This window comes from Salvia hispanica, chromosome 3 (genome assembly GCF_029641045.1).
Source record: "Salvia hispanica isolate PSC_SH4W2 chromosome 3, Shi_PSC_v1, whole genome shotgun sequence".
Taxonomy (NCBI): Eukaryota; Viridiplantae; Streptophyta; class Magnoliopsida; order Lamiales; family Lamiaceae; genus Salvia; species Salvia hispanica.
Window position 1 is genome coordinate 55,752,499 of NC_142694.1, and position 25,593 is coordinate 55,778,091.

A 25,593-nucleotide genomic window follows, 5' to 3' on the forward strand; every position below is an offset into this window, starting at 1 on the left:
TTGAACGATGGCCTGATTTAATTTTTTATATTATTTATTTAATTTTAATTTTAAATGGATATTTGTTAAAATAATTAGGAGATTAATTAGTGACTTAAAAATTAGAATTAAGAGATTAATTTGGTCAAAATCGGGATTAAACCCGTTGACCGTTAGTTTTTAACAGAACTATTGACGGGAGGACCAAAATGATCAAATTTTCATATGTGCAGGACCAAAATGATCAAATTTCCATATGTGTGGGACTAAAAAATTCAAAAGATAAAGTTTATGACCAAAAAGGTAAAATGACCATATGTTCAGGACCAATTTTGGCCTTTACTCTTAAATTAAAAAAAAAGTACATAGTTCACCAAAAAAAACTATCCTAAACCAAAAAACGATTCAAACAAAGTACATGTTATGCCTTGAATCCCTATAGTTTGCAACGAGCCGTATATATAGAGTTTGCAGCGAGCCATATATATAGAGTTTGCAACGAGCCGTATACATAGAGTTTGCAACGAACCTTATTTATAGAGTTTTAAAAAAAATTAAATAATCAGGACGTCCGTCGGGACACTGCAATGGTGGACGTCACGAAGGACGTCGTCGGAATGCCGCGGAACTTGGGTATCCGCACGCGGACGTCCGGCATGCCGGTCCGACGTCCGCCGGGACGTCCGCCATTGCTGATGCTCTTATGGTACAGAGGGTGTACTAAGTAATAGTAGTAAATAATAGTATGAGTGTTCTGAAACAAAAAAAAGAGGCGTACTCCTGTACTGAGCCTAATTCACGTTTTCTAATTGAAATTAACACAATAGACTGGGGATACGAAATAATAAATCCTAATTAAAGGATGTAAATGGGCCAGACTAAAGAAAAACTAAAATAAGTAAAGAGCTGAAGAAGTAATATGGGTCAACTGTACAAAAGCCCAATAGATAGATATGGATGTTGATGCGTACCACTAGATATAATGAATGTTTCGGAAATAATACAAGAATCAATACATGGTTCTTAAATGCAGTAAATTCTTCCTACTATTTTAATGCAGTTATATTAATAGCAAATGTAATAATTTTAAGCTTAGTGGAGTATTATTACTGTAAGAGGCCCATATATCGGTATGAAATTACAGTATAAGTAGGGTTATAGTATATGGCGGGGATACGTAGGTATTTATTGAAGAAAATTAATGAATGCGGCAGCTCAACAACAAGCAAGATGTGCATTGACTTTCCTTATTTAAAAAAAAAAGAATCACGAACGATGCATGGGAAGCAAAAAAAAAATGTGGAGCATTATGTTAGCATCTTCGTTTTCTACTGTATTTACTCAATCAACAAACCCTAAGCTGTTCCTTACAACTTCATCAGGTGAATTAATACCGATTTATTCATGATCTACTATTTAATTCCTAATACAATTCATTTTCTTGCTTTGATCAAGTAACTGTGTGTGTATATATATTGATTGAGCAGCGAGAAATGGGAAGAAGATCAAGGCAATGGCTTCCTCCTCTCCAAAGAGAGAAACAGATCCGAAGAAAAGGATAGTGATAACTGGAATGGGGCTTGTTTCTGTTTTTGGAAGTGATATTGATGTTTACTACAACAAATTGCTTGCTGGAGAGAGTGGCATCACTCTCATTGACAGATTTGATACATCGGATTTCGCTGTTAAGATCGCTGCCCAGATTCGCGGCTTCTCTTCGGAGGGATACATCGACGGGAAGGATGATCGCCGTCTCGACGATTGCTGGAGATATTGTTTGGTTGCCGGCAAACGGGCTCTCGACGATGCTAACCTTGGCAAACAAGTTATTGACGAGGTGAGCATTAATTTCAATTGTTTAAAGGTTGAAATTTCAATTTGATTTGATTTCTTTTCTTCAGATGGACAAGACGAGAATGGGAGTGATGGTGGGATCAGGAATGGGAAACCAGATGGGTTTCAGTAATGGAATGGAAGCCTTGCTGGAAAAGGGGAGTAACAAAATAAGTCCATTTTTCATTCCACATTCGGTATCTAACATGGGGTCCGTGTTGCTGGCTATCGACACCGGTATGAGAGGGCCGTCTTGCTCGGTCTCAGCATCTAGTGCCACTTCGAACTACTGCTTCAACGCTGCAGCAAACCACATCAGACGAGGCGACACAGACGTCATGGTGGCCGGTGGGACCGATGCTGCAATCATACCGCTTGGACTCGGTGGATTCATAGCCTGCAGAGCCTTGTCTCACAGAAATGAAGACCCACATAAGGCGTCCAGGCCGTGGGACGTGCACCGCGACGGTTTTGTCATGGGAGAGGGTGCTGCTGTTTTGGTACGTCATTACATGTTTGTTTCAAAAGTTTCTATTTTTATATGACAGAGGCAGTAGACTATTACTATATCAATGCACACAATAATTGCATCTTAAATTAGTAGATGCATAATGTTTGACAGAGTTTACAAACTCCTTAAAACAATTTCTAAATTGTTCATGAGCTTATAAGTTTTTTGAGTATTTGCTTATTCTACATACACGTTATACATATACTATTTAGGATATTTGTCTAGTTAATTACGTTAACAAACGAGAAAAAAAAAAGATGACTAAAAAAACAAACATCTTATTGAAAATTTAAAAGGTTATTACATTTATTATTATTGAGAGGGATTTTATTATTCTAGTTCGTAATTTTCTTTTCAGCTTATAAACTATACAACTCATTATTAAGTTATTAAATCATCATATATAGCTCTTGAAACATTTTCGAAGTTATTATAAATTTAGCCTAACACTTCTAAATTACGACATCAACACAACGGTGCAAATTCAGATAATGGAAAGCGTGGAGCACGCGATGAAAAGAGGGGCTAGGGTTTATGCGGAGTATTTGGGAGGCGCGGTTACCTGTGATGCTCATCACATCACAAATCCACACCCCGATGGGCTTGCCGTTGCATCTTGCATAATAAAGGCTTTGGAAGATGCCGGAGTTGCTGCTGAAGAGGTTAACTATGTGAATGCTCATGCAACATCAACCCCACTTGGAGATCTGGCTGAATTCAAAGCCATCAAGAAAGTATTCCACAACACCTCTAACTTGAAGATGAATGCCACCAAGGTATAAAAATTATATTTCCAATAATTAATTAAGGTTCAATATTTACGATTTCAAGTATTTGTTTTCATCAGTCAATTATTGGACATGCGATGGGAGCTGCGGGTGGGTTGGAGGCAATAGCATCAATCAAAGCAATAAACACTGGATGGCTACATCCAACAATCAACCAAGACGTAAACTATTCTACAACTAATTAATTAAAGAATTAATCAAAATGCGTTAAATTTTTTTCTTAGTTAATTTGTAGTAATAATTTTTGAAACTTTAATTTTAGGAGGTGGAGGGTGAAGTGACGATTGACACTGTGCCAAATGTAAAGAAGCAGCATCAAATAAACGTTGGTACGAAATTCTCAACAATTTTGTATCAAAATATATACTGTAAAATAGTACTGCTTGCTCTTATGATTTAATCTGTGACTTCTATATTGCAGCCATATCCAACTCATGTGGCCTTGGAGGTCATAATTCAGTTGTTGTCTTTGCTCCCTTCAGCCCCTAATTAATAAATCTATGAATTTGTCAATATTACACTCTACATTACAAAAATTGTGAACTCTATATATAATAAATGTATGAATTTGCCAGTATTTGTAGCACATGACTTAAAAGTATGTCAGTTGCTTGCGACGCTATATCAATGCAAATGAGGAAGACAGTTTTATTGCTGGATAAGAATATGTGTATCTTCGCCATTTTTCATGCACGTGCGCCTAATAAAAAAAATTCTCTAATATGTTTTCATTTTTTAGATCAAATTTGGCAAAGTTACACACATGGAAAATTCTCTCCTTTTCACTACACATAGCAATTAGCATCCATTTTTCATACGAATACTCCTCTATCTTTATCTCCTTTCGTATGGATCCAAGTAACATTTTTTCTCATTCCCTCCAAATTTACCGTCCTAGTAAAGTTTAAGTAATAATCTCCAAACTTTTCAAATTGTATCCTGAATCGCATTTCAAAATACTCAGCAAACACAGAGAAACGCATGAAAGAGCCCACAAAGTTGGAAAGATGAAGAATCCGATTATTGACACGAACCAACAGAGTAATCCGGTGCCTTTGTTGGCACATGAAACAAAAATAAATAGTACTACTATAACAACATCATACCGTGTCACTCTATCACCTATTGATTATAGGATGAAACCATATGGAGTAATTTCTAACAGCCCCAGTATGCATTCTCTCTCCGATATACGTGAAAAATAGAATGCATTCTCATGCCACACGAACAATGCATGTCCCTATACTAAAAAGTTGCTACTACTTATCTAGAATAGGCTATAGGATCAGGTCATTCGTAAATGTACTTTTACTTTCACAAAGTGGTTAGATACTAATTAATTAACTAGTAACTAGTAGAGGGGGTAAACATATATAGTAGTATAGTATTATAGCTAGTGGCTTCGTGAAATGAATAGAGCACACACACATTTAGTTGCACAATTAAAGAGTCAACCAGCCAAGATCACCATTCACTTTGTACATTTAATTTCTAATTTTTTAATACTTTCCTTTAGGGTTTAGCTCACTGATAATAACGACCACCATTCAATTTGCAATTTAAAGTTCTATTTCCCTTAAGGATATTAGGCCATCCATAATAAAGACTTGATTTTTCAGGCATAACCTCCGCCGCATCAGCCAGCGTCATCTCAAGTCTCAACCATAGTTCAAATTATCAATTTCATCATTTTATAAACCATATTATATGTTAAATTTCGATACTTACAAATTAAAATAAAATCTAATTCAAAAATAGTTCACTCGTGAACCAGATCTAACCCCTGGATGGGATGGTTCCATGTTGAAAATCTCGTATTCATCTACGTGAAAATCTTGTGTCATCTACGTTAATCTCGTATGTGGCAACGTCGATGACAAAAACGGTGGTTGCACGAATGGCGGGTTGCAGTAAACTCATTGTTTTGTTGGCATTCCGTTCCAGTGCGTACATATGTGTAATTCACTAAAGAGCCATTGAATTTCTGATCCATATATGCAACCATATATGTGTAGTTATTTACATTAATTATTTGCATGCAGGTGGTGTTAGTAGGTATTTATTGGAGAAAATTAATGAATGCGGCAACAACCAAAACTATAATGCATGAGCAGTGGTATATATATATTTATAAAAGAACTGAATCATGAGCAATGCATGGGAAGCAAAAAAAAAAAGAATTGTGGAGCATTATGTTAGCATCTTGTTTTTCTACTCTGCTTACTCAATCAGCAAACCCTAAGCTGTTCCTTACAACTTCATCAGGTGAATACTTCATGATCTACTATTTAATTCCTAATACTTCCTTTTAATTTCTTGTTTTGATCAAGTGATTGTGTGTGTATATTAATTGAGCAGCGAGAAATGGGAAGAAGATCAAGGCAATGGCTTCTAATTCCTCTCCAAAGAGAGAGACAGATCCAAAGAAAAGGATAGTGATAACTGGAATGGGGCTTGTTTCTGTTTTTGGAAGTGACATTGATGTTTACTACAACAAATTGCTTGCTGGGGAGAGTGGCATTACTCTCATCGACCGATTTGATACATCAGATTTTTCTGTTAAGATCGCCGGCCAGATTCGCGGCTTCTCTTCGGAAGGATACATCAATGGGAAGGATGATCGCCGTCTCGATGATTGCTGGAGATATTGTTTGGTTGCCGGGAAACGGGCTCTCGATGATGCTAACCTTGGGAAAAAAGCTGTTGACACTGTGAGAATTAATTTCAATTTTTTTAAATAATAGTATACAATAATATTCCCTTTGTCACTACATTTTCCTTTTTGGAATGTCTCACTCTAAATGATACATTTCTTAAAATAGAAATATATATTACTCTCTGCTTTTTTTTTACACTCTAGTTACTTCATTATTCTCTGTACACTTAATTTGCAAAACAATATTAACATAAAATCTCGTGTGGAATAAGAATTACTGCACTTAGAGTGGGATGGAGCGAGAAATTAATTTTTTCAAAAAGAATTAAAATACTGGCCATTATACTTTTTGTCCTAGTTAGTAAATTAAATTGTGTGTTGCAGATGGACAAAACGAGAATGGGAGTGTTGGTGGGATCAGCAATGGGAGGCAATACGATTTACAGCGATGGAATTGAAGGCTCAGTCCAAAAAGGGCCTAAAAATATAAGTCCATTTTTCATCCCTTATTCAATATCAAACATGGAGTCTGCATTGCTGGCCATAGATGCCGGCTTCATGGGGCCTACTTACTCCATCTCAACAGCTTGCGCTACTGCCAATCACTGCTTCATTGCTGCTGCAAACCACATCAGGCGAGGCGAGGCAGACGTCATGGTGGCTGGTGCATCTGATGCCGGAGTCACTGTAGCTGGAGTCGGGGGCTGCACAGCCTGCAGAGCCTTGTCTTTGAGAAACGACGAGCCTCATAAGGCGTCGAGACCGTGGGACATACACCGAGACGGTTTTGTTATGGGAGAAGGTGCTGGTATTTTGGTATGTCATTAATCATTAGTACATTAGTATGTATTTATAAAGTGAAAATTTGTGTTAGATGGGAAAAATTGCCTAGTAAAACCACTTTCAAAATTCGTGAAAATATTAAAGTTTATGATTTTAAGACCAAAAATCCTTTAATTTAATCATAACTTATATGTTATGAAATTTCAGATCATGGAGAGGATGGATCACGCGATGAGGAGAGGGGCGCGGGTTTATGCAGAGTATTTGGGAGGTGCGGCTAGTTGTGACGCGCATCACATCACAGATCCACAACCGGATGGGCTTGGAGTAGCATCTTGCATGATCAAGAGCTTGAAAGATGCAGGAGTTGATGCTCAAGAGGTTCCCATTCATTTCTTTTATGTGATTGAAAAAAATTAATTATATTTTGTGTCCCTTTTTAAGAAAATTATCCCCTTCATTGAATATATTTTTCTTTAAAACACCAAGTTATAGACATAAAATATAATTGATATAGTTAAAAATTATAGTAATAACCAATGAATTCTAAACTTTTGTGTGGATAGGTTAACTATGTGAATACTCATGCGACCTCAACCCGTGCCGGAGATTTACCCGAGGTTAAGGCTATCAAGAGAGTCTTCAACAACACCTCTGAGTTGAAGATCAATTCCACCAAGGTCAAAAATGATGTTATGAATTATATCATTGTTATTATATATGTATATACTCCACAGTTCACTAAATTTTTTATCCACTATTTTTTATATTCCTTAATTTATGTGTCGAATTAAAGTGCGACATATATTCATGAACATGCGGAATATATAGATTATTTGTCCAGCATGAGATTGAATAAAAATGATCAATTTTTAGTATTCATGATCAGTCAATCATCGGACACGGACTCGGTGCTGCGGGTGGACTGGAAGCAATAGCAACGATCAAAGCAATCAACACCGGTTGGTTACATCCTACACTCAACCAAGATGTAAGCTTTAATTTTTTGCAACTATCTATGAATTAATCAAGTCTTCTAAGACTTTGTATTTTCATAGTAATTCCAAATGTTGAAACTTATGTGTATGTAGGAATTGGAGGCTGAAGTCACCATTGACACTGTCCCAAATGTAAAGAAGCAGCATCAAATAAATGTTGGTATGAAATCCTCAACACCATTGAATCAAAATTATTTTCTACTCCATAGTACTTAGTTTATTATAATTATATGATGCTTATGATTTAATCTCTGACTTGTATATATATTACAGCCATATCCAACTCATTTGGATTTGGAGGCCATAATTCAGTTGCGGTATTCGCGCCCTTCAGCCCTTGAGACATCTCATACATATCCCTGTTTAGTGTTTTAATAATGTAACTTCTTTAATTTACAATAACATAATTAGTTTATGTCAAGCTCTATAAATCTATCTACAACACTCATATCATATTGTATATAGCACAGTCTACTACACAATCCACACAAGAGTTTTAAAATTTTATTTAATTCTACTCCCAAATTCATCCAATATTTATATCTTTGAAGTAAAGATGAAGTCAAAACAAGTTCAACAATATTATCTGCATTCTATTCATCACACCCAATTCGGCTACACAACTCTAGCTAGTGAGAACATTGATCGGTACTCTCTGGAAAAAAAAATTAAAAAAAATAGGAAAGATATATAAGTGATGAAAATAATTTTTGGCTTCAGCTAGATGACATCAACTCGCAAACATGGAGTTTTGGAGCTTAGATTGTGTGATAAATCAGAATAATGGAAGAGAAATGAAGAGGGTCGGCCTTTGCTTTGATGTCTTTAAAGCAAGATTTTGGTGATATAATTTTAAAATTTTGGAAATGTGGAGTCGGATGATAAAGTTGTATTAAAATGTAAATCATACTACTATTTTTTATTGTTAATTTCTAACGTTTGAAATTGTAATTAATACTATATCGTAAATCATAATTTATTACATTTCAACTATCCCATAATGCTCAAACCTGGTGACTATATATATGACCACAAAATGATAGTATTATTATATTTTGATTATTAATTGTAAGATGGTATATTTAAAACAATGTTGTTTTGTTGTCGTATTATATTTGATTTTGTCCGACAATTATAAGACAATTAAAATAATTTAAAAAATTATGATTGAATATATACTTCCATCCTATAAAATAGATATTTTTAAAATAATATGAGTTTTATCGTACTATTAATAAAATAGAAAAAATCTAGAAAGAACAAATAATGTCACACGCGCAGTCATTTCGTTAATGCTATAAATAGTCCTTTGTTTGGACATTTATGGTTAGTTAAATGTCGATAGTTGAGAGGTTAGGAAATATCCATCCAATAGAAAAAGAGTATAGTTATACCCTCTACTATACTAGAGGGTTACATTCTTGTAGAAAAATTATTCACTTTTTTCTTGCTCCTATAAATTGAAGAAATAAATCGGATCAAGGTGTAAATTATGTCGAGCATTCCATGCGCAGTTTCATCAACTCTGAGGAACAAAAAGTCAACATACCCTCAGAGCTACAAAAGGAGCCTCAAATCTGTCGCTACAGCTTCGGGTGCACACCAATTTTTTTATTTACTTTAACTGTTTTTATTTAACTATTGTGAGTCTGAAATTAAACATATTTCGAATTAAGAAATTAAGTATGTTGATGTGTTTTTAAGCAGCAAGACATGGGAAGAAGATAAAGGCAATGGCTTCTTCCTCTCCAAAGAGAGAAACAGATCCAAAGAAAAGGATAGTGATAACTGGAATGGGGCTTGTTTCTGTTTTTGGAAATGACATTGATGTTTACTACAACAAATTGCTTGCTGGAGAGAGCGCCATTTCTCTCATCGACAGATTTGACACGTCAGATTTCACTGTTAAGATTGCAGGGCAGATACGCGGCTTCTCTTCGGAGGGATACATCAACGGGAAGGATGATCGTCGTCTCGATGATTGCTGGAGATATAGTTTGGTTGCCGGAAAAAGGGCTCTTGATGATGCTGCTCTTGGGGAACAAATTGTTCATACTGTGAGAACATTTTCGCTCAAAATTCAATACCAAATAAAAGTAATTAAAGTAGTGTTAATAATGTAACGTGTAATGAAAAAATTTCAAAAAATAGAAAATGTATTAATTTTGTGGGACGAACTAAAAAGATGATAGCAATATTTCTCATTGTTTATTGCAGATGGACAAGGCAAGAATGGGAGTGGTGGTGGGAACAGCACTCGGAGGCCTCACAAGTTTCAGTAATGGAATGGAAGGCTTGGTTGGAAAGGGGCATAGGGAGATAACTCCATTTTTCATTCCTAATGTTACGTCAAACATAGGGTCGGCTTTGCTGGCTATAGACACCGGCTTCATGGGGCCTACTTACGCCATTGAAGCAGCTTGTGCTACTGCCAATCACTGCTTTGTTGCTGCTGCAAACCACATTAGAAGAGGCGATGCAGACGTGATGGTGGCCGGTGGGACAGAAGCTGCAGTCATTCCGGTTGGAATTGGGGGCTTCATAGCCTGCAGAGCCTTGTCTCATAGAAACCACGACCCACACAAGGCGTCGAGGCCATGGGACATACATCGCGACGGTATGGTGATGGGAGAAGGTGCTGCTGTTTTGGTACGTCGTATCGTTGCATTTTATGTTTTACTATCTGAATATCTATTGCACCTCATCTAATTTTCTCCATGAATCTAGAGTCTATTTTTATTATATATCATAGATTCTTAGAGAAAAATATACGAGGTGGAACAGATATTATTATCAGTATGTTTATAATGTTCAGATTAGTCACTTTATGTTACATTAATTATTCTATATCAACTTATAAGATACACTATCCAAATACTCTGATCACATACAATTAAGTTATTAGAACATCACATTTATAAGCTCTTGAAACATCTTATGATGATCTAATTGGAGTTGATTGTAAGATTTCTAAACTAAACTTAGCCAAACACTCGTTCAGATAATGGAAAGCATGGAGCACGCGATGAAAAGAGGGGCTAGGGTTTATGCGGAGTATTTGGGAGGCGCGGTTACCTGTGATGCTCATCACATCACAAATCCACACCCCGACGGGCTTGTCGTTGCATCTTGCATAATAAAGGCTTTGGAAGATGCCGGAGTTGCTGCTGAAGAGGTTAACTATGTGAATGCTCATGCAACATCAACTCCAGCTGGAGATCTGGCTGAGGTTAAAGCCATCATGAAAGTGTTCAACAACACCACTCACTTGAAGATGAATGCCACCAAGGTCAAATTGTTATATTCCCAACAATTAAAGGCTACTAACTTATCATGAATTCTTTTTTATGATTTCAAGAATTTGTTCATCAGTCAATGATCTGACATGCGTTGGGAGCTGCGGGTGGGTTGGAAGCAATAGCGACGATTAAGGCAATCAACACTGGCTGGTTACATCCCACAATCAACCAAGATGTAAACTACTATTCTGCAACTAATAAATGTAAATTTTAATTCTTGTTAAAATGAGTTTGTTTTCGTAATTATGTGTAGGAGTTGGAGGGTGAAGTCACGATTGACACTGTCCCAAATGTAAAGAAGCAGCATCAAATAAATGTTGGTATGAAATCTTAATCCTCCTCAGTTTTGAATCAAAATATTAGTATTAATTAAGTAGTACTAGCTTATATGATGCGTATATATGATTTAATCTCTGAGTTGTATTACAGCCATATCAAACTCATTTGGCATTGGAGGTCATAATTCAGTTGTTGTCTTTGCGCCCTTCACTCCTTAAAACGACCCTTCATCTAAAAAATGTGCTCGTTGATCCGTGTACGTACTCTGTTAAGCACTATGTTGCTGATGCTCACAAAATAGAAACACTGAAATGTGACTGAAAGCAGCGGTAAACTCTTTTATCTTGATTATTCGAAAGTAGTATTTTTTTAAGTTCGCCCATGTACAAATTATGCACGTATATGATTTATAAAATGAATGTTCAATTGAAATTATATTTAACCAATTTTTTTTAGTTATTCTCTTCATTCTTTTCTCTAATTTCAGTCATTCTTAATCATCCATCCTCTGACCATTTATTTTCATCTGCATCAATTTAGTAAGGGCTAAAAATAATTTCTGACAACATTTTTAACAACAGAAAATGAGAAGAAAAAAATAGTACTAGTGTGTTAGGAGTTTAATTCCGCCCTTCAACTGTACGTCCGCATGTTACATATAGTATTGAAAATTTATCTTTTCCACTACACAACATCCATTTTCCATAATGTTCTGTCTTTTAAAAGTATATACAAATAATATTTTCTTCTCAAATTCTTAAGTTTCCTTGCCTTCAAAATATCATTTCAAGATATTTAGCCAACACAAACCAACAGAGTAATCCGGTGCACATGAAACAAAAATAAATAGTACTACTATATATAACAACATCATAGTGTGTCACTCTCTGCTCACTCTATCACCAATTGATTATAGAATGAAAAATAGAATGCAATTCTCATGCCACACGAACAATGCATGTCCCTACACTAAAAAGTTACTCCTACTAGTTATCTAAAATAGGCTGTAGGAGGTCATTCGTTAATGTTTCACTTTCACAAAGTGGTTAGATGTAACTAATTAATTAACTAACTAGTAGTGGGGGTAAACACACATATATAGTAGTATTATAGCTAGTGGCTTCTTGAAATGAATAGAGCACACAAACATTTAGTTGCACAATTAAAGAACCAACCAGCCAAGATCACCATTCACTTTGTACTTTTAATTTCTATTTTTTAATACTTTGTTTTCGGGTTTAGCTCACTGATAATAAGGACCACCATTCAATTTGCAATTTAAAGTTCTACTTTTCTTTCTATTTTCCTTAAGGATATTAGGTCATCCATAATAAAGACTTGATTTTCAGCCATCCTCATCTCAAGTCTCAGCCATAGTTCAAATTATCAAGTTCATCATTTTATAAACCATATTATATGTATTTAAATTTCATTACTTACAAATTAAAATCAAATCTACTTCTAAAATAGTTCACTCGTGAACCAGATCTAACCTCTGGAGGGGATGGTTCCATGTTGAAAATCTCGTAGTCATCTCCGTGAAAATCTTGTGTCATCCACGTTAATCTCGTATGTGGCAATGTCGACAATGACAAAAACGGTGGTTGTACGAATGGCGATTGCAGTCAAGTCATTGTTTTGTTGGGATTCCGTTTCAGTGCGTGCATGTGTAATTCACTAAAGAGCCATCGAATTTCTGATCCATATATGCAACCATATATGTGTAGTTATTTACATTAATTATTTGCATGCAAGTGATGTTAGTAGGTATTTATTGGAGAAAATTAATGAATGCGGCAACAACCAAAACTATAATGCATGAGCAGTGTTATATATATATATTTATAAAAGAACTGAATCATGAGCAATGCATGGGAAGCAAAAAAAAAAAGAATTGTGGAGCATTATGTTAGCATCTTGTTTTTCTACTCTGCTTACTCAATCAGCAAACCCTAAGCTGTTCCTTACAACTTCATCAGGTGAATACTTCATGATCTACTATTTAATTCCTAATACTTCCTTTTAATTTCTTGTTTTGATCAAGTGATTGTGTGTGTATATTAATTGAGCAGCGAGAAATGGGAAGAAGATCAAGGCAATGGCTTCTAATTCCTCTCCAAAGAGAGAGACAGATCCAAAGAAAAGGATAGTAATAACTGGAATGGGGCTTGTTTCTGTTTTTGGAAGTGACATTGATGTTTACTACAACAAATTGCTTGCTGGAGAGAGCGCCATTTCTCTCATCGACAGATTTGATACATCAGATTTTGCTGTTAAGATCGCAGGCCAGATTCGCGGCTTCTCTTCGGAGGGATACATCAACGGGAAGGATGATCGCCGTCTCGATGATTGCTGGAGATATTGTTTGGTTGCTGGAAAAGGGGCTCTTGATGATGCTAACCTTGGGAAACAAGTTATTGAGGCGGTGAGAGTTAATTGCATGTTTTCTGAAAATTCAAAACGATAAGTCCATTTTCCGTTGTTAACTTGTTGCAGATGGACAAGACGAGAATGGGAGTGGTGGTGGGAACAGGAAGAGGTGGCTTCACGACTTTCAGTAATGGAATGGAAGACTTGATTAATGGAAGAGAGATAACTCCATTTTTCATTCCTTATGTTATGCCAAACATGGGGCCTGCTTTGCTGGCTATACACACCGGCTTCATGGGGCCTAATTACTCCATTGAAGCAGCTTGTGCTACTGCCAATCACTGCATCGTTGCTGCTGCAAACCACATTAGAGCAGGCGACGCAGACGTCATGGTGGCCGGTGGGACAGAAGCTGTAGTCATTCCGGTTGGAGTTGGGGGTTTCATAGCCTGCAGAACCTTGTCTCACAGAAACCACGACCCACACAAGGCGTCGCGGCCGTGGGATATTCACCGCGACGGTATGGTCATGGGAGAAGGTGCTGGTGTTTTGGTATGTTGCATTTTTTACCCTATATATGTTCTCTCTAATTAAGGTAGTCACTTTATTGACTCTCAACTTATAAGCTACACTATCCAAATACATTGATCACTTACAATTAAGTTAAAACATGTTATGGTGATCTAATTGGAGTTAAATTGATTGTAAGATTTCTAAAATAAGCTTAGCCAGATAATGGAAAGCATGGAGCACGCGATGAAAAGAGGGGCTAGGGTTTATGCGGAATATTTGGGAGGTGCGGTTACCTGTGATGCTCATCACATTACAAATCCACAACCCGATGGGCTTGTCGTTGCATCTTGCATAATAAAGGCTTTGGGAAATGCTGGTGTTTCAGCCGAAGAGGTAACTTTTAAGTAATGCATTTAAGGGACGAGTGGCCTATTTCTACGCTCAATCTTATAAGTGAGTAGATGGAGATTTTGAAATTAAACTAAAATGCAAGGTTAACTATGTGAATGCTCATGCAACATCAACTCCAGCTGGAGATCTGGCTGAGGTTAAAGCCATCAAGAAAGTGTTCAACAACACCTCTCACTTGAAGATGAATGCCACCAAGGTTTGTTTAATTATTTATAACCAGCAATAAAATTAATAAATTAATTTAAAAATTTATGATTTCACCAGTCAATGATTGGACATGCGTTGGGAGCTGCGGGTGGGTTGGAAGCAATAGCGACGATTAAGGCAATCAACACTGGCTGGTTACATCCCACAATCAACCAAGATGTAAACTACTATTCTGCAACTAATAAATGTAAATTTTAATTCTTGTTAAAATGAGTTTGTTTTCGTAATTATGTGTAGGAGTTGGAGGGTGAAGTCACGATTGACACTATCCCAAATGTAAAGAAGCAGCATCAAATAAATGTTGGTATGAAATCTTAATCCTCCACAGTTTTGAATAAAAACATTAGTATTAAGTGCTTATAATATGATTTAATCTCTGACCTGTATTGCAGCCATATCAAACTCATTTGGCATTGGAGGTCATAATTCAGTTGTTGTCTTTGCGCCCTTCACTCCTTAAAACGGCCCTTCATCTATAAATGTACTCTGTTAAGCACTATGTTGTCGATGCTCACAAAATAGAAACACAGAGATGTGACTGAAAGCAGCAGTAAACTGACAAGTGTAACTATATTTTTAGTAGCTAAATTTTGTCTTGATTATTCGAAAGTACAGTAGATTTTTTTAGTTCACCCCTGCGCAAATTATGCACGTATATAATTTATAGAATTGATGTTCTAAGAAATTATATTTAACCAATTTTGGGTTATTTTCTATCCGAAAATGCCTTTTTGAACATTTGGGCGGTTTCGTCGTCTTTTCACATTTTAATTGTTTTAATATGATATTATTTCAATGATGTATTAAATCGGATATTATTTCAAAATTATCTTCTTCTTCCTTTTATCATCCTCCACTTTATTTTCTATTTCGATATTAGATTTAATTTTATAAAATTAAATTTATAATTTAGATTTTTAAATATTAATAAATTATTTTAATTAAAATTATTAATTTATGTATTTTTTTCGTCTCATAGCTATATATATAGAAATAAAACTACGCAGCCAACTCACACAAAACTCTTTTATAGTAATAAATACATAAAATAATAATTTTAATTAAAACTAATTTATTGATATTTAAAAAACCAAATTTTAAATTTAGTTTTATATAATTAAATCTAATATTGAAATTTTAAAAAAAAATAAAGTGAAGGATGGCAAAGGGAGGAAGAAGATAATTTTAAAATAATATCAGATTTAGTAAATCATTGAAATAATATCAGATTGAAACGGTTAAAATGTGAAAAGACGAAATTGTCTAAATGCTCAAAAGAGCATTTTTAGATTAAAAAAATAGCCAAAATGACCAATTTCAAAATAAACCCTTAGTCCAGGGACTACTGACTACATTTTTAAAAGGACTATGGGCGAGATAAACTTATAGTCTATGGACCATTTTTGTAGTTCACTTTAATTCAAAAGGACACAAAATTAAAAACGATATTTTTATCACTAGATCATTTTTTAATTTTTAAACATAATCAAAACTGAGGATAAAAAAAAACATCCTTAAATCAATGACACAATTGTCAACTAAAGTACTAAACCATAACCTATATTTTTTGGACGTTTTTTATTTGTGTCCTTAATTTTGCAGGAACACTATAACTGAAGAAATATTTTAAAACGCAGATAGTATATCTAGAAACACAAATTAATGTATTTGGTTGACTAAAATATATCCCTATAACATTTGTTTATAGTGACTATTCACCGATATATGGTGGTAGGGATTTGGATCCCTGCTATGCTCCAACCATAATAGAGGTTGTTGTGCACACACAAATATTTATTTTATTGATAAAATAAAATTTTAAAAAAGTATAATAAAATAATGGTGATGGGTGGGGTACAACCGCCCCGTGGTTGGAGTAGAGCAGGGGATTCAACTCCGTACTATCTTCTAGGTGATAATTAAATTTGTGGCCCAAACTAAAATAATACTCCCTTCGTCTCACAAAAGATGTCATACTTGTGGGACGGTACGGAATTTTAGAAGGTTTTGTTTTGTGTGTTAAATGGAGAAAATATAATTTTTATATTCATGATGTGAGAGAGAACTTTTTCTAAAAAGGAAAATGTGACATCTTTTGTAGGGCAAACTAAAAAGAAAAGTGTGACATCTTTTGTGGGACGGAGGAGTAGTATAGAGTGATCCCCAAAGAAAAAGTTGACCTTTCTTCATTTACTAATTAGAATAGCTTATGTTTCACATAGTAGTATAGTGTCCAAGCTTTAACTATCTGTTGGATAACCTATACAGCAAGGTACTTTTCTGCTATGAAGACAGCACACAAACATTTTATCATGCAATTAATGAGACAATCAAACCAATATCACCATTCAATTTTTTCCTTTTTATTTATAAATCAAATTTTAAATCATGCATGGGGTGGGTAAAATGTCGAGCCTTGCTTGCACAGCTTCTTCAACTCTACTACTAAACACACAATCAAGAAACACTAATTGCCTCCATACAGCTTCAGGTGCCCACCAATTTCATCACCTTTACTTTTATCATTCATAAATTAGAAAATTCACTATTTCTCTCTCATATTTTCTGTAGAATACGAATAAACACAATTAGCTCTGATGAAATTATCAACTCCTGTCTTAACAATGCCTTAACTTTTGATCACAAGCAGTAAAACATGGGAAGATAAAATCAATGGCTTCTTCCTCCCCAAAGAGAGAAACAGATCCCAAGAAAAGAATAGTAATAACTGGGATGGGCCTTGTTTCTGTTTTTGGAAGTGACATTGATGTTTACTACAACAAGTTGCTTGCTGGTGAGAGCGGTATCACTCCCATCGACAGGTTTGATGCTTCGGATTACCCTGTTAGGATCGCAGGGCAGATTCGCGGCTTCTCTTCAGACGGATACATCAACGGGAAGGATGATCGCCGCCTTGATGATTGCTGGAGATACTGTTTGGTTGCTGGCAAAAGAGCTCTTGATGATGCTGCTCTTGGGAAACAAGTTGTTGACACTGTGAGCTTTTTCTTGTCATTTTCCATTCTTTTTTTCTTTTTATGAAAACTAAAAGACAATTTCATTAATATTGTACTGCAGATGGACAGGTCAAGAATGGGGGTGTTGGTGGGATCAGGAATCGGAGGCACTTCAGTTTTTAGCAATGGAGTGGAAACATTGCTTCAAAAGGGGCATAGAAAGATAACACCATTTATGGTCCCTTATATAATATCAAACATGGGGTCTTCACTTCTAGCTATAGACACCGGCTTCATGGGGCCTAATTACAGCATTTCAGCAGCTTGTTCTACAGCAAACCATTGCCTCATTTCTGCTGCAAACCACATTAGACGAGGCGATGCAGATGTGATGGTGGCCGGTGGGACAGACGCTTCAGTCCTCCCGATTGGAATCGCAGGCTTCATAGCCTGCAGAGCCTTGTCTCAGCGAAACGACCAACCTCACAAGGCGTCCAGGCCGTGGGCCAGAGACCGCGACGGCTTTGTCATGGGAGAAGGTGCCGGTGTTTTGGTATATTACTATTAGTATCTTTCTCTTTGTCTGTCTCATAACTTGCTTTTGCCACGGGTTTTAAAAAATTATCTTATACACTTTTCTTTGTTAAGATCATGGAAAGCATGGAGCACGCCATGAAAAGAGGGGCTAAGGTTTACGCGGAGTATTTGGGAGGCGCGACTACATGTGATGCCCATCACATGACAAATCCACAACCCGATGGGCTTGTCGTTGCGTCTTGCATAATGAAAGCTTTGGAAGATGCGCGAGTGTCTACACAAGAGGTCATCTCATTCATTTATGTTTTATAACAAAATAAAATTAAACATAAATGTTGGTTATTTGCAAGGATAGGTTAACTATGTGAATGCTCATGCAACATCAACCCCTGCTGGAGATTTGGCTGAGATTAGAGCAATCAAGAAAGTATTCCAAAACACCTCTCACTTGAAGATCAATGCCACCAAGGTCTAATATTAAAATTATCCAATTAATAGGCTAATAGTATAAATTTTCTTTGTGATTTGAAGAATTTTTTTTCATCAGTCGATGATTGGACACGCGCTTGGGGCTTCCGGTGGATTGGAAGCAATAGCTACGATCAAAGCAATTAACACTGGCTGGTTACATCCCACAATCAACCAAGATGTAGTAATTTTTGCAACTATCTATGAATCAAATAATCAAGTGTTGTTAGAGTGTGATTGTTACCTAATTCCAAGTGTGTTTAGGATTTGGAAGATGAAGTCACCATTGACACTGTCCCAAATGTAAAGAAGCAACATCAAGTAAATGTTGGTATGAAATCCTAACTATACATCAGTACTATGTGTTTATAATTATATTGTGATTATTGATCAAATATTTGGTTATTTTTGCAGCCATATCAAACTCATTCGGGTTCGGAGGCCAAAACTCGGTCGTAGTGTTGGCACCCTTCATCCCTTGAAAATACATCGACATGATCAATATCTAATAACAGTGCATCTATGCATATAAAGTATAAAATAACTAAAAATGGTAGATATATATAGTGCCCTATATCAACAATTTCTCGATTGTTTTTCAATCAAAAAGTTGTTAATAGCATGAAAGATGCTTTTGATTAAATATGGGATTTTGAGGTCTAATTCAGCAGTTGTGTTCTCCCCCTTCTCTTACCGTGACAGAATTTTGCCAGCTCGTATATTTCAATATAGAATATTAGTAAAACTAGATGGTTAGAATTTTGGTGTGTTGTTACTTGTTTAGGCTAAAGGCAACTTCAAAAGAGAAAACGCATGATATGTCAATGCACATATTAATGCATCTATCATATAATTATTTTGCTTGTAATCATTTAAAAATTTGTTACTAGTATTAATTTTTCATATCACTTTTTTTGTATTGCTAATATAACTTAATAACAAAATTAATTTGTAACATAATTCAATTAAATTTAAAATTCTAAGATATTATTTATATACATTTATCTTGGCCAAATTAAGATCAAATCTTAGCCATTAAATTAGGAGATCTAGTGGTTGAAATAAATTATATTTTTAATTAAGAAAATTATTAAATAAAAATAAGGGGTATTAATGTCAATTATCTCTCATTAAAATCATCTTAAAACTTTAAATTTACGTAACTCTGTCGATTTAAATTATTTTTTTGCAAAAAATATATCAAATTAAAGATAATTTTATAAGGATTCCAACGAGCTCTCAATTGCATATATTCCGACGACGTTCAGATGATGAAATTTGATATTTTTTGTTTTAGTTTTCATAAATGTTGATAACCAGATTTTTATCAACAAATATATCAAAAAAATTCAGTATAATGCATATAAAATCTTAATAAAACCATGTAAAAATCTCAATAAATATGTGTTTATATTTTCTTGTACTAGTGTTGATATTCTTATGTCATATTGTTGATATTTGTAATACACTGTGTTGATATAAAAAAATACTCACGAAAATTATCATATGATAACATAATGACAATATTTTTTTTTTTTATATATTTTGTCTACTATTTATTGAAATTCGTAAAGTTTAATCTCATAAAAATCTAAAAATATAGATTTTTTCTTAATTTTGGATTAGGATGCTATAAGCAATAACGCAAAAGTTAACTAAAACCATTATTATCTCATCGTAAAACGTGTTTAATCAAAGAACCCGACCCGACTTGGGATTAACCCGATCCGAAATTTTCAATCGAATGTTCGTGCAACGATCGAAAACCCAATCAAAACCCTAACTCTACTACCTCGACATTTTTCTATTCCAGCGAATTTGAAGTGCCTAAAGTCGAAATTCATTTGAATTGGATCTTGAGCTATGCAGCTCACTCTCGAATTCGGGTAATTTTTCACTTCTATGAAAGTTTAACTCGCTACTGTAAATTGAGTTTAGTGCAGGTAGCGGCAAAAGAGTCGCGCTTCTATCAGTCGTTTCTTTATTTTCACCAGTGATTTAACTTTCGCTTTTTGGTTCTAACTTTGATGGACTGAACATATCAAACCTTTATATTAGTCCTAGGCTTTATATAATCAGTAGTCTTTAATTCGTGATGATATGTTGGTGTTATGGCTCTATATTTACTGCCCTGTGTGAAAAAATGAATGAGTAATCATTATATTTAAATGATGGTCCTGCAAAGGGTGTTTATTTTTTTAATTTGATGTTTATCAATAGCTTCAACTTGTTGGATCATTCTTAATATGTTATGAGATCAATTTTACAACCGTTTGGCACGTTTTGGAAATCAAATCATTTGGCTTTGTTTGTCTTTAAGAATTCTAGCAAATGTAGTTGGAAACATGAAGAGAGGGTTAATTTTACGAAGTCGAGAATCCACTGATCCGTGATTCTCTGTTTATTCGAAGCATATTTGATACGGTTTAGAAAAATGAAGAATTTGGCTTTGTTTTTATTTGAAAGCTGCAGCAAATGGAATTGGAAATGTGAAGTAGTGTGTTGTGTAATTGGGTTCTGGTATGATGCCTAAGGGTTTCTTTTACTTTAAATGAAACCTCTGATGGATGTAATTTGGCTGTCAGTGGTGGACTTGAACTTCTATGTGATTCGGTCAAGATCCATAACGTGAATGTTGAGCCACAAGGTGAAGAAAAGAAGGTGGATCTCTTTTCCCGTGTCTGTTCTTTCTTTTTTAATGATGAATTGTAAGTTCTCTTCCCTGCATTAAGCAGAATTCATTCCTATTCTGTTGGTGCTTTTGCAGATAACCGTAAAGCACTTGCTCTCGTGGATCCGTACGAATTTGATTAAGGAAAGACCGGAAATGTTTATGAAAGGAGATACAGTGTAAGCGATCTAATTGTTTTGATCTGAAAAAAGCTTTCTTTTTTTTTTTATTCTGTGGCATTTCAAATACTTGCAGTTTCACATCGTATGCTTTCAAAAATACTCCACGGAAACGTTTCAATCCTGAACGCACTATTTGGAGGGTGCAACTGATTACCTTCCCACTGAACTTAAATGAGGGGGGGAGTCTATGTTTATGCTCCTATTAATGACATGCCCATTCGTTTACTTATTAAATTGCTTAGTTTCCTCGGATTTAGCTTTTCCATAGGGAAGGTAGAACATATAGCATATAGTAGTACGGAGTACATGATTATAGTTTCTGTTTCTTAATCAGAATTCATTCAGTCGTTCAAACCATGCCTCCATCGAATTTATGTTCCATTTAGACAAACGAGTTTGTGAAGACTCCTGATTCTAGATGAATATCTGCTGTGGTCCCATGATTTTTGTTGCAAACTTCATGGTTGTTATTCGTGCAGGAGACCTGGAGTTCTAGTCCTCATAAATGACTGCGATTGGGAACTAAGCGGGCAGCTTGAGACGGTACTGGAAGAGAAGGATGTTGTAGTTTTCATCTCAACATTACATGGTGGCTAGGATCTATATAAGCAATTCTGTATTACGTGGTGTAAAACATCTAAATGCTAAGCTCAATCCTTTGCTTGTGATGAATGCTAATCTGATATATATTTAAACCCAGAAGAAGTTAATCTCTCTTCCTTGCATTTTGTGCCTGCTAAGGGGTCATCTCTTCCGCCTCCTTTACGGTTGGTTCATCTATGCTTCTTTTGCTTTCTTTGGAACGATCATCTATGCGTTTGATTGTTGGGAGACGTTGAAAATCACTTGTGGGCTGAATTGCCACAAAATCGATTTCTCAGGCTCTCAGATTGTGTGCATTATTGACATAGGAAGCGATTGTTATGACTTACAGAATGTAGATAAATACAAATATTACTACAAGCTAATCTATCAATCAACTTATGTATTATTTATACATTCTAATAACAAAGTAAAATGCCTTCTTATTAGACTTTTATTGTCAGGAATCCATATCATCAAAATATTCATCAGTGTTCCACTGAGTAATAATTTTTGGCATTTGAATTAGAGTACAAATCTGGTAATCATGTAAAGAGGTCAAAACACTTGCTTTCCTGAGCATATCATGTGTAGGAAGACATTTTGTTGAGCATGTCATGTGTCAAAAGATTTTGTATTGGCCTACCAGGATTACATCACATCCACTGACTATAACTAATCTAAACTGAGGATTTTTTGCAGTGTCATGTAAACATCACATGTGAAAATGGATTGAAAAAACAAAATTTCATTGTTGAGAGTGGGATTTGAACCCACGCCCTTTCGGACCAGAACCTTAATCTGGCGCCTTAGACCAACTCGGCCATCTCAACAGTTGTCATTTGACCTTATAAATACCATTATGAATGTAAGACAGTATGTGGAGTGGTACAGAATGAGTTACAGTATCTAGGATATTCCGAATATCACAACATAATGATAAAACGTAAATAAAATAGTGATATCTGAAAGAAAATCATGATATTTAGGTTGAATTGCACAATTTATAGACTTGTACAAATAAGCCACCATCTTTTCGGACATTGTTCAATTCAATAGATTTTGGTGAGTAGGGAGTTAAATTCGAGCGATCAATCATCACTCTTCGTAAAATCAATGTCGAATTGTGGATACATACCAAGTTTAGATGGTTGCTTCAGTCTTTTAATGTTAAAGTTGGATCGAATAAGACAAAGTGAAAGCAGAAATAGGTTTTCCATATGACTAATAATCAGAAGAAAAAATTTGAAAACTATCAGAAAAAATATTTTTAGTTTATTATATACCATTCTTAATTGTTTTTATAACTAGTTATAAGTAAATAGTATTGTTAAATGTAATTTTCAATATCAATTGAAAACGTTAATCCATTTCTTGAATCAATATCTCTGAAATCCCAAGTGAATCAAACTTCTTGAAGCAATAATTCAATTTTTTTTTATCATTTCATGTTTTTCTTTCCTTTTCTTTTCTCCTTTTTTTAGGCGAAATTTCCATGCATCTTAATTCTTAATTTATGTAAGTAGTTGGTTTGTTTCACTCACCAAAGCCTAAATATTGGAGCTCGGCCCAATATCAACATCACATATGTCAATTATAAATAAATAAAATCACATGGTGTAGAGTAAAAGTATAACTAATAAGTTGATTAAGATTTTCATTGACGAATTAAATTAAATAAAATCTTTTCTTGCAAAAGATACATGATATCGTAATATAAAACTATAAGCAGAGGGGACCAATTTCCATAATAAGGTTTAATGTTCTCCCACTGTACTAATCATACGTCACTTTGATTAATTACAGGAATGGACAAAATCCACCCTCGACTAATTAATTAACTTATTCTTATTAGTGTCATGAATCATGATTGTGTCTCCCCAGCATAGACTAAAACCCAACTCATATAATAGTTATATATGGGAACAATTAAATCATTTTTTCTATGTAGAATTAATGATCTATTTAGTCCAAAATTTTATGGATCATATAAGTTCCTAGTTCAAACCCTAGGAATAGTTCCTACAATAACACATCCCATGATATTGGAAATATATTAATGTTTCAAAAGTTGTTTCCAAAAGTATGATACTAGTACATATTTTTGTGTTTATAGTAACCCACAATCATTAGTTTAATTGTATATTGAGGTGGAAAGTCTTGTTTCTATAATTCTATCTATGGAAAACCTTTGACATTTTTACCTTTATGATTTTTATTTTATTTTCATAATGCTTTTGGTGCATAGGATTTGATTAGCAAAAGTATATGTGCTTTATATTCTCTAATTTGTGATTATTACGTTTGTTTTTTGTTTGATCAACAAACCAAACAAGAGATTTGTGATAGTTCAACTTTTACGGTTGGTATAGTTTACTAATTTTTGTTTGGTAAAGAACTGTAGTGGGCTATGCACAAGAAACAAAGTAAATAAATTAAGGTAAGAAACACACATTCTATAATTATACGTCTATCATGAAGTAGCTAATTGTTTAAATCCAATATCAAGCCTCTAGAATATGGACTCCTCTAGAAAAACTATAAGAAAATGTGACAAAAAATCAACAGCAAAATTATCTGTTTACACGTTGAATCACAACAGAGTCAAACTATTTGAACAAGTCATACACCTTCTGTAACGAAGATTTTAATATCAAAATAACCCATAATCATCAACACTTCAATAAAACTATCACTCTTTATCTTCAGTTTAATTGTAGTGTCATTGCTCCTTCACCAGCTATACCTCCTATAAAAAAAACACTAACCTATGCAGTCGAATAGAGTAGTTCTTAATACTCAATGAGTAATTACAAGACACCGAGGGAAAATCCAATTCAAATTTAATTAATAACTTAAAGAAAACACTATAATTTTCCACTCGTACACTCTCAATTGTGATGATGATATGATAAAAAAATATCTCATGATTTGAAAATTCTAATGCAAAATGGTGGAAATAAAAATTGTCGACGTGGAATGCCAAATCAATAGCACCCAAGAGCATGACAACAAATGGGGTACATCTGTATATATGCAAAAGATGTTTGCTCTTAATAGTGATGAAAGGTCAGATCTGGTTTGAAAACAAGATTTCTAAACCAATTACTTTGCAATTATCATAATTAATTGTAAATGTTTGCATTATTAGGCAGACACTAAAGTCACGTAACGTCAATATAATTGGTTTTCATCACACTTTGGTATATAGCACAAAGCACTAACCGCAACATAACAATATTCAATTAATTACTATTATTACTAAATAAAATAGGATGCCCCCAATTAATCATAAGGAAAAGGTTATTTTTCTGACGTGGACTCAATAAATTTTTTCAGTGTAGGTTCTAAAGATCCATATAAGATTTGCAACTATTTATCACTTTAAATCTTGAACTTTAGAGAATTTTCAATTTTGGTATGTGATCACAAATTCAACATCAAAAGGTTGAGATATTTTTTAAAAAGTCCACAATATTCCAAATTCCAATTATAGTACACGTAATTTGAATTTTTTTTGCCTTGTATAAGTCGGGAAAAAATCGAATATTCATTATATTTATAGAACA

The 25,593-nt window shown here is 34.6% G+C and overlaps 6 protein-coding genes and 1 non-coding gene across 7 annotated transcripts; 6 read left to right on the top strand and 1 right to left on the bottom strand.

Annotated features, from left to right (window-relative positions):
* Positions 1 to 1,234: 1,234 nt before the first annotated feature.
* LOC148931108 (3-oxoacyl-[acyl-carrier-protein] synthase I, chloroplastic-like) lies at positions 1,235 to 3,763 on the top strand. Its single transcript, XM_048117270.2, has 7 exons — positions 1,235 to 1,361; positions 1,467 to 1,816; positions 1,881 to 2,312; positions 2,812 to 3,099; positions 3,171 to 3,272; positions 3,374 to 3,440; positions 3,533 to 3,763. The coding sequence occupies exons 1-7, from the start codon at positions 1,259 to 1,261 to the stop codon at positions 3,598 to 3,600; spliced, it is 1,410 nt and encodes a 469-aa protein (XP_047973227.2). The 5' UTR covers positions 1,235 to 1,258; the 3' UTR covers positions 3,601 to 3,763.
* Positions 3,764 to 5,242: 1,479 nt separating this feature from the next.
* On the top strand, positions 5,243 to 7,996 carry LOC125215740 (3-oxoacyl-[acyl-carrier-protein] synthase I, chloroplastic-like). Its single transcript, XM_048117271.2, has 8 exons — positions 5,243 to 5,376; positions 5,470 to 5,822; positions 6,152 to 6,583; positions 6,758 to 6,931; positions 7,117 to 7,230; positions 7,440 to 7,541; positions 7,642 to 7,708; positions 7,822 to 7,996. Exons 1-8 carry the CDS (start codon positions 5,265 to 5,267, stop codon positions 7,887 to 7,889), a joined length of 1,422 nt encoding a protein of 473 aa, XP_047973228.2. The 5' UTR covers positions 5,243 to 5,264; the 3' UTR covers positions 7,890 to 7,996.
* Positions 7,997 to 8,931: 935 nt separating this feature from the next.
* Positions 8,932 to 11,566, top strand: LOC125210404 (3-oxoacyl-[acyl-carrier-protein] synthase I, chloroplastic-like). The gene is made up of 7 exons (XM_089069411.1): positions 8,932 to 9,143; positions 9,256 to 9,605; positions 9,766 to 10,197; positions 10,550 to 10,837; positions 10,921 to 11,022; positions 11,101 to 11,167; positions 11,277 to 11,566. The coding sequence occupies exons 1-5, from the start codon at positions 9,041 to 9,043 to the stop codon at positions 10,930 to 10,932; spliced, it is 1,185 nt and encodes a 394-aa protein (XP_088925537.1). The 5' UTR covers positions 8,932 to 9,040; the 3' UTR covers positions 10,933 to 11,022; positions 11,101 to 11,167; positions 11,277 to 11,566.
* A 970-nt stretch (positions 11,567 to 12,536) lies between these two features.
* LOC125212185 (3-oxoacyl-[acyl-carrier-protein] synthase I, chloroplastic-like) lies at positions 12,537 to 15,365 on the top strand. The gene is made up of 8 exons (XM_048112281.2): positions 12,537 to 13,105; positions 13,199 to 13,551; positions 13,623 to 14,048; positions 14,229 to 14,402; positions 14,503 to 14,616; positions 14,685 to 14,786; positions 14,865 to 14,931; positions 15,020 to 15,365. The coding sequence occupies exons 1-8, from the start codon at positions 12,994 to 12,996 to the stop codon at positions 15,085 to 15,087; spliced, it is 1,416 nt and encodes a 471-aa protein (XP_047968238.2). The 5' UTR covers positions 12,537 to 12,993; the 3' UTR covers positions 15,088 to 15,365.
* A 1,621-nt stretch (positions 15,366 to 16,986) lies between these two features.
* Positions 16,987 to 19,508, top strand: LOC125215559 (3-oxoacyl-[acyl-carrier-protein] synthase I, chloroplastic-like). Its single transcript, XM_048117005.2, has 8 exons — positions 16,987 to 17,118; positions 17,278 to 17,624; positions 17,706 to 18,137; positions 18,233 to 18,406; positions 18,477 to 18,590; positions 18,669 to 18,770; positions 18,854 to 18,920; positions 19,004 to 19,508. The coding sequence occupies exons 1-8, from the start codon at positions 17,016 to 17,018 to the stop codon at positions 19,069 to 19,071; spliced, it is 1,407 nt and encodes a 468-aa protein (XP_047972962.1). The 5' UTR covers positions 16,987 to 17,015; the 3' UTR covers positions 19,072 to 19,508.
* An 816-nt stretch (positions 19,509 to 20,324) lies between these two features.
* Positions 20,325 to 22,167, top strand: LOC125212730 (ubiquitin-related modifier 1 homolog 1-like). The gene is made up of 4 exons (XM_048112968.2): positions 20,325 to 20,475; positions 21,175 to 21,250; positions 21,357 to 21,439; positions 21,922 to 22,167. The coding sequence occupies exons 1-4, from the start codon at positions 20,453 to 20,455 to the stop codon at positions 22,037 to 22,039; spliced, it is 300 nt and encodes a 99-aa protein (XP_047968925.1). The 5' UTR covers positions 20,325 to 20,452; the 3' UTR covers positions 22,040 to 22,167.
* A 609-nt stretch (positions 22,168 to 22,776) lies between these two features.
* On the bottom strand, positions 22,777 to 22,857 carry TRNAL-AAG (transfer RNA leucine (anticodon AAG)). Its single transcript has one exon. It is a non-coding gene; the product is annotated as a tRNA-Leu (tRNA).
* Positions 22,858 to 25,593: the final 2,736 nt, after the last annotated feature.

Bases quoted from the DNA above. Each gene is read 5' to 3' on its own strand.
- LOC125215740 (XM_048117271.2), top strand. From the start codon at position 5,265: ATGCATGGGAAGCAAAAAAAAAAAGAATTGTGGAGCATTATGTTAGCA. The intron at 6,584-6,757 runs GTATGTCATTAA...ATGAAATTTCAG, and splicing joins GAGAAGGTGCTGGTATTTTG to ATCATGGAGAGGATGGATCA. The intron at 6,932-7,116 runs GTTCCCATTCAT...TTGTGTGGATAG, and splicing joins CAGGAGTTGATGCTCAAGAG to GTTAACTATGTGAATACTCA.
- LOC125210404 (XM_089069411.1), top strand. From the start codon at position 9,041: ATGTCGAGCATTCCATGCGCAGTTTCATCAACTCTGAGGAACAAAAAG. The intron at 9,144-9,255 runs GTGCACACCAAT...GTTTTTAAGCAG, and splicing joins ATCTGTCGCTACAGCTTCGG to CAAGACATGGGAAGAAGATA. The intron at 9,606-9,765 runs GTGAGAACATTT...TGTTTATTGCAG, and splicing joins GGGAACAAATTGTTCATACT to ATGGACAAGGCAAGAATGGG.
- LOC125215559 (XM_048117005.2), top strand. From the start codon at position 17,016: ATGCATGGGGTGGGTAAAATGTCGAGCCTTGCTTGCACAGCTTCTTCA. The intron at 17,119-17,277 runs GTGCCCACCAAT...GATCACAAGCAG, and splicing joins TTGCCTCCATACAGCTTCAG to TAAAACATGGGAAGATAAAA. The intron at 18,771-18,853 runs GTAGTAATTTTT...AAGTGTGTTTAG, and splicing joins ATCCCACAATCAACCAAGAT to GATTTGGAAGATGAAGTCAC.
- LOC125212730 (XM_048112968.2), top strand. From the start codon at position 20,453: ATGCAGCTCACTCTCGAATTCGG. The intron at 21,251-21,356 runs GTGGATCTCTTT...GTGCTTTTGCAG, and splicing joins CACAAGGTGAAGAAAAGAAG to ATAACCGTAAAGCACTTGCT. The intron at 21,440-21,921 runs GTAAGCGATCTA...TTATTCGTGCAG, and splicing joins TTTATGAAAGGAGATACAGT to GAGACCTGGAGTTCTAGTCC.
- LOC148931108 (XM_048117270.2), top strand. From the start codon at position 1,259: ATGGGAAGCAAAAAAAAAATGTGGAGCATTATGTTAGCATCTTCGTTT. The intron at 3,100-3,170 runs GTATAAAAATTA...TGTTTTCATCAG, and splicing joins TGAAGATGAATGCCACCAAG to TCAATTATTGGACATGCGAT. The intron at 3,273-3,373 runs GTAAACTATTCT...CTTTAATTTTAG, and splicing joins ATCCAACAATCAACCAAGAC to GAGGTGGAGGGTGAAGTGAC.
- LOC125212185 (XM_048112281.2), top strand. From the start codon at position 12,994: ATGCATGGGAAGCAAAAAAAAAAAGAATTGTGGAGCATTATGTTAGCA. The intron at 13,106-13,198 runs GTGAATACTTCA...TTAATTGAGCAG, and splicing joins GTTCCTTACAACTTCATCAG to CGAGAAATGGGAAGAAGATC. The intron at 14,787-14,864 runs GTAAACTACTAT...AATTATGTGTAG, and splicing joins ATCCCACAATCAACCAAGAT to GAGTTGGAGGGTGAAGTCAC.